Source organism: Papaver somniferum, chromosome 3 (genome assembly GCF_003573695.1).
Source record: "Papaver somniferum cultivar HN1 chromosome 3, ASM357369v1, whole genome shotgun sequence".
Lineage (NCBI taxonomy): Eukaryota > Viridiplantae > Streptophyta > Magnoliopsida > Ranunculales > Papaveraceae > Papaver > Papaver somniferum.
The window spans coordinates 217255599-217262667 of NC_039360.1; the positions used below are offsets into that span (position 1 = coordinate 217255599).

Below are 7069 nucleotides of genomic sequence, written 5' to 3' on the forward strand. Positions count from 1 at the left end.
ACTCAGATCGCTACAAACACAGACTTATGAGGTCTTATCGTGTTTCCCTGCTCTGATACCAATTGAAAAAGCGGGGGTCTAACAACCACACCCAATATTTCGTTTGGCAATCTGAATAGACAAACTCCAATATACTTTCAAGAGAATCGCCTAGACAGTTAGGATCAATCTAGAGAAAAGTATATCAAAGAGTTTTATATCTCATTTTCTCAATTCAATCTGCAATCAACAAATAGGAATTTGCGAGCCCGATTGAATATAAGAGAAGTAACTTGAACGGTACCAAAGACCAATGTTCAAGGATCAATCAATTTCAATCAACAACCAAAGGTTGGATTTACCAATTGATCGATTCAACGCACAACCTGTGATATTTCAATTATATAACAAAATATAATGCGCAAAAGAAATAACACAGACACCGGAATTTTGTTTACGAGGAAAACCGCAAATGTATAAAAACCCCAGGACCTAGTCTAGATTTGAACACCATATTGTATTAATCCGCTACAGACACTAGCCTACTACCAATGAACTTCGGACTGGACTGTAGTTGAACCTAATAAATCTCACGCTGATTCAAGGTAAAATTGCGCCCCTTACGTCTCTGATCCCAGCAGGATACTACGCAGTTGATTCCCTTAGATAATCTCACCCACAACCAAGAGTTGCTATGACCCAAAGTCGAAGACTTGATAAACAAATCTGTCCCACACAGAAAAGTCTATTGGAATAGATAAATCGGTCTCCCACAGAAATACCTACGAGTTTTATTCCGTCTTTTGATAAATCAAGGTGAAAAAGAAGCAACTGAAATACCAAATTTATATTCCCGAAGAATAACCTAGAATTATCAATCAGCTCACAATAATCTTAATCGTATGGTAGCGAAACAAGATACTGGGAAATCACAAATGATGAGACGAAGATGTTTGTAACTACTTTTTATCTTGCCTATCGGAGATTAAATATCATGTCAATCTTAGAGAAGATAGTACTCAAATACGATATAAAGGGAAAGATCAGATCACGCAACTACAGAGAAAATAGTTCGGTCTGGCTTCACAATCCCAATGAAGTATTTAAGTTGTTAACCTACAGGGTTTCGTAAAAAACCTAAGGTTAAAGGAAAACCGACTCTAGCTTATACAACTAGTATCGCACTACACCATATTCTGTAAAAAGTAACTAAAATTCGTGACCAACATGTAGTCGTTACGAATTCGTGACTGGAATTTTCAGTCACGAAAATTTAGTAACGACCCTGATTCAGTTACGAAATTTTACTAGTTTAGTGACGGCCCAGCCCGGGTTACGATTAGTAACTGCTAGGAAAAAATCGCGTGAAAGAACCGTGTGCAGAGTAACACTCGGCAACACCCTCCTGAGCATCGTGTGAAAATAGTGTGTAAATTTTTTCCCTTTTTCCTACACCGCAGAAAACTTATCTTCTTTTCTCTCTTCAGTTTTCTCTCCCAAACTCCATCTCCATTTACTTCTCCTTCTCCATGTCAGTTTCTTAACTCCATCTCAACTACTCTCTGTTGTGCATTATTTGTTGTCATTAACCTCCATCTAGATCCTCCAGTAATTATTTGGTAAGATTGATAATTAGGTTATCTTTTTTTAGGGTTTTGATAATTAGGTTTTGATATCTCTGCACGATTGATAATTAGGTCATCTTTCTTTTAGGGTTTTGATACCTCTGCAAGATAATTAGGTCATCTTTCTTTTAGGGTTTTGATTTTAATGATTTTCATTTATTTTACTACAGGTAGAAGCACTAATCTGGGATTTATTTTACTGCAGCTGTTTTTGAAACAATAACCCAGGTATTATCCCTTTTCATGCCTTTGTTTTATTCATTGGGTTTAATTTTTAGGTCAGTTGGTTGTAACTGAGATTTGGGTTTTCAATTATTTCGATTTTGACTTGTTTTCAGTGAGTGTCAAAGTTCAAATGTTGTCTATGCTAGATGTATAATCTCAAGATAAGTGTTTTCAGTGAGTGTCAAAGTTCAGTGATCTGTAAAATGATTTGTTGCCCTTATCCATTAAGTGTTGTGTGTTGAATATATAAATGGTGCAGATAAATTCATGTAGTCTTGAACACTCTTTGTGGATGATAACTTTACACGAAGCTAGATTTTCGTTGAATCATATGCTGCCCTTATCCATTAAGTGTTGTGTGTTGAATATATAAATGGTGCAGAGAAATTCATGTAGGCTTGAACACTCTTTTTTGATGAAATATTTACACGAATCTAGATTTTTGTTGAATCATATGCTAAGGGAAACTTGCAAATACATATGTGCAAGTCCCCTGTGTAACCACGTCTTGATCATGGGAGCTTTTTTTGACCTGAGCTTGAACTTGAATAACATATATTTTTTTATTGTCTTTTGGTAATGATTCGTCCTCTCTTTAAGTTAGTAGTTATTGACATTTGATATTTCTTTAATAGTATGGTTAAAATGGTTAGTACTTTGCCTGAATGTTAACATAGATATCATTTAGTTATTACATTTTTATGGTATTAAACATGTCATCAACGGTTGATAAAGGCTGGATGAAATGTGCGCATACTTCTGTTCAATACATAGAAGGTGTAAGATCATTCATAGAGTTTGTGCGTAAAAATGGTGGTGGCAGAACGAAGTTCTCCTGTCCTTGTAACAGTTGTAAGAATGGTAAAGGACCTCTGTCTCTAGGTGAAATTGATTATCGTTTGGTCAAGAATTGTGTCCAGTTGACCTACACAACGTGGCGTTTCCATGGGGAAAAGTCACATAAAGATAAACCTAGAAGTGATAATGTAGGAGTTGCAGTTGAAAACGTAGGAATTGGAGTTGACAATATAGGAAATTCAGCTGAGAATGTGGAAGATTTTGCTGAGAACTTTAATCCTGCTTGTAGTGTACATGAGAATGTTGGCGTACACAGTAGGGTTCACAAAGATGATGGAACTAGTAGTAGCAAGAAAAAAAGAGATTTTTATGAGCGTGCTAGAGAAACTTTATATCCTTCATGTCCTAAGGAAAAGACACCATTGTATGCTGCTATTAAACTAAACAACATAAAGACCCAATATGGATTTTCTGACAATGGTGTCACTGCACTCTTAGAATTGTTTAACGAGTTTCTTCCTGATGGAAATACACTGCCCTGTAAGTTCCATGATGTAAAAAAGTCGATACAAGAACTGGGGATGGACTACATAACCTATGATGCATGCATCAATGATTGTATTTTATACTGGAAGGATCATGCATCATTGGTTAAGTGTCTCGTGTGTCAAGAACCTAGGTATGAGAAGGTATTTAATGACGATAGGAAGATTACGCAAGTTGTTTGCAAGATGTTAAGACATTTTTCATTGATAAAAAGGCTGCAAAGGTTTTATAGTATACCATGGATAGCAGAGGCAATGTATTGGCATTCCAGAGCACAGTCAGATGGAAATGTTATGCGTCATCCAGTCGATCCTTCCGCCTGGAAATGTGCAGATAATTTTTCACTTGACTTTTCTAAGGAACCAAGGAATGTAACATTAGGGATATCAACTGATGGCTTCAACCCGAATGGGTGTTTAGGTCCTAGTCACAGTTGTTGTCCTGTAATTATCTGTCCGTACAACCTGCCTCCTTCATTGTGCATGAAAAGAGAGTTCGCAATGCTATGTTTGCTCATATCGGGTCCAAAAGTACCAGGGAAAGACATAGATGTATACTTGCAACCACTAATAGAGGAGTTGATACAGTTATGGAATGAAGGTGTAATCACATACGACCCTTTCAATAAAACCGACTTTCTGATGAGAGCAAGATTATTGTGGGCTATTCATGATTTCCCGATATTAGGGACTTTAGCTGGATGTGTCACTTATGGTTACTATGCTTGTCCAACTTGTGGAGAAGGAACAGTTTCTGAACATCTTCCATTCACTAAGAAGATTTGTTATATGGGACATCGAAGATGGCTGCCGGCAAAGCATAAGTATCAAGATGATAAAACCATTTTCTCGGGAGGGGTAGAGCACGGTTCAGCACCATGGCCACTGACAGGGTTTCAGATTCAAGAGATTGTAGCTAATATCAGAACCAAGATTGGTAAGGGTATACAACCATCGGTAGCAAGTAAACTGAAACGTAAAAGAGTACCTGAAGGGGAAAGATGCTGAGTTTCATGACCACTCTTTATTTTCTCGAAGATCTATTCTTTATGATCTGCCGAATTGGAGTTCAAATCTGGTGCGACATAATACAGATGTTGTGCATACAAAGAAAAACATAACTGAGCATCTTGTTAACACGATCATGGGTGGAAACAAGTCAAAGGATGGTCCTAATGCGCGCAGAGCAATGGGGTTTAAAAAGAAGATATTGTTGAAATTGGATGATGTGTCTGGTAAAACAACAATAGAAGATGCTCCTTTTGCAATGACGAAAAAAGAGAAACTTGCATTTTGTACTACATTGAAGAACTTAAAGGTGCCAACTGGTTTTTGTTCCAATCTTCGCAATAGCGTCACTGTTGATCCTCCTGAGCTAAATAAATTCAAGTCTCATGATTATCATGTCCTTATGCAACATTTGTTTCCGTTACTGGTTCATGCATCCCCTTCACTACCTAAAGATCTGCGGATTTCTCTTCTTCGGATAAGTTTGTTTTTCAAAATTTTGTGCGCAAAGGTTATCAACAGAGATCAACTTTTAAAAGAAAAAGTTGCTCTTGTGGAAGCAATCTGTGTATTGGAAAAGTACTTTCCTTATTCCTTCTTTGTAATAAGTATCCACTTGATGGTGCATTTAGCTGACGAAGCTTTGATCTGCGGTCCTGTCAGATTTAGATGGATGTATCCATTTGAGAGGTAATTACCAGAACTTAGTTACCTTGTTGTTTAATGTGTAACTTGAGTGTTTTGTTATCATTTCTGAACTTTCTACTTTTCTGAGCGATATTTGTAGGTTGATGAAAGGTTACAAAGGTTTGGTGCGCAACAGAAGGTACATCAATGGCTGCATTGCAAGAGGATATGTGTTGCGAGAAGCCAACTTGTATAGTATGGATGACATATCAAATGATGGTGGTGGGACTCATAAACGCACTCGACAGGCCTTTCTATATGATGATGATGATTTTTCCAACGAGATTCCTTTGAGTACTGCCAAACCTATGACTTTAACTCAAGTACAGTTTCAGCAAGCTCGTAGGTGGGTTCTGTATAAGTATGTGGAAATAGATGAATGGCAGAGGTACAACTTTTTAACTTCATAGTTGTTAGATGTTTTTTGATTATTGGATTGTCGATCTAATTGTCGTTGTATTGTTCTTTGATTGTAGGAAGTATGATTTATATGTGAACAACGACAACTTTAATAGTCAATAAAATCTTTCTTCCAAGAATGGGCCAAAAACCTTTCTTTTGTGGTTACGCGACGAGGTACTATATATGTGTTAGCTTCAGAGTTGCTTTATTTCCCAACTTATTGTGGTTTTTTTTGTGAAACTGACACCAATGTTCTCTTACAGTTGATAGAAGCCAAGACAAAATCAATATTTTGGCGACTAGTGCAAGGACCCCTCTTCAAGGCGCAGACGTATAAAAAGTACTAAGCCAATAGCTTTGCTTCCAGCTGTCATGATTATGAGAAGGGTTTCGTAACACAGAACAGTGGTGTGTCTATGAAAGCCATTACGAGACATAGAGCAAAGTCAACTGACAGAAATTTGGTGGAAGCAGAAATTACCTATTATGGTGTCATTAAACAGATTATCAAGTTGAATTATATGGAATTCGAGGAAGTTGATTTTTACTGTGATTGGATCAGAGTTGAAGATAAGAGTAACGGGTGCAAAGTTGATCCAGTCTCAAACTTAATAAAGGTCAACTTGTCTAAGCTGGAAAGCACTAAGAGAGTGACGGATGAGCCGTTTATTTGTGCATCTGAAACGACTCAAGTGTTTTATTCAAAGGATCTTGATGAAGTGGGATGGTTTTTGGTTTTGAATTCACAGAAAAGGTTAACTTGCGCAGTAGATCAGCTAGAGATCCCTATTCGTTATCATTCAGCTCTTAATGACAATGAGAGCTTGGAAAAAATTTAATCTGTCGATGCTCTAATTTAGAATCATGTCTGTCATCGTTGCAAGTTGTGTGTTGTATTTCTGATTAAGATACTTTTTTTTTATCAGTTGCGAAGTTTTAGTAGGTTCTTTTTTTGTATGAAGTTTGATTCTGTATTCTATCATATCACTTGCGCTATGTCACTAAGTTACATATCTTATACACATGGATGTTTGGTAAATGTTACTTTACAGGTTACTATGGCAGAAGTGGTGGTAGATGAAAATGGACTTCCTGTTTCGAAAAATGCAACTAAGGTCGGCCACCTGAAGGGCCTTATGATTCGCGCTCATATTCCTGTCTCCTACAAAACTTGGAAGGATGTGCCGGATAAAAGCTAACAAGTTTGTGAAGACCTTTCAAGAAGTTGGAATTGGTGGCTATGTGGTTCATACAAAATTCTGCGTCTGATATGATTAGAAGGTCTATCTGTCTTTTTGGAAATGATGAAGATATCTCAGCCATCAGCCTATGATTTTTGCTATTATGTCAGCCATCTTTTTTACTATTTTTGCTAATGTTCACACTTTTGTATGTATGCTGAACATGCTGATATGTAATCATATGATGTTTTGCATAGGTAAACTCTGATGCAGTTGTGATTAAGGGAGATTCACTTCTCAGTTGTGGCATGCGGAACCATTTTAACCTTCAGTTTTACTACTCACTTTGACCTGTAGAATGAAGAATGTTTTACTACTCATTTTGCTTCTTTTGAATGGAGAATAAATGTTTGAGCTGTAGAATGAATTGCAGCTGATGCTGTTTTTTGTGCGAGCTAAACTTAGTAGTTTTACGACTCACTTTGACCCTTATTGTATTATTTGCAATAGCGTAAAACTGAAGATGCAACTCGTCTTTTTTATCATCTGCATCCTGGCTTCACAAGGTGCATGTCGTCCTAGGGTGATTACTTCCAACTGCATCGAACCAATAAGGTAA

At 37.0% G+C, this 7069-nt stretch overlaps 1 protein-coding gene across 1 annotated transcript; it reads left to right on the top strand.

Moving 5' to 3' along the window:
* Positions 1-2542: 2542 nt before the first annotated feature.
* LOC113360658 lies at positions 2543-4180 on the top strand. The gene has a single exon (XM_026604144.1). It carries the CDS (start codon positions 2543-2545, stop codon positions 4178-4180), a length of 1638 nt encoding a protein of 545 aa, XP_026459929.1.
* The last annotated feature ends 2889 nt before the right edge of the window (positions 4181-7069 follow it).

What these genes read in the sequence shown, in the direction of transcription:
- LOC113360658 (XM_026604144.1), top strand. Translation starts at nt 2,543, where the DNA reads ATGTCATCAACGGTTGATAAAGGCTGGATGAAATGTGCGCATACTTCT.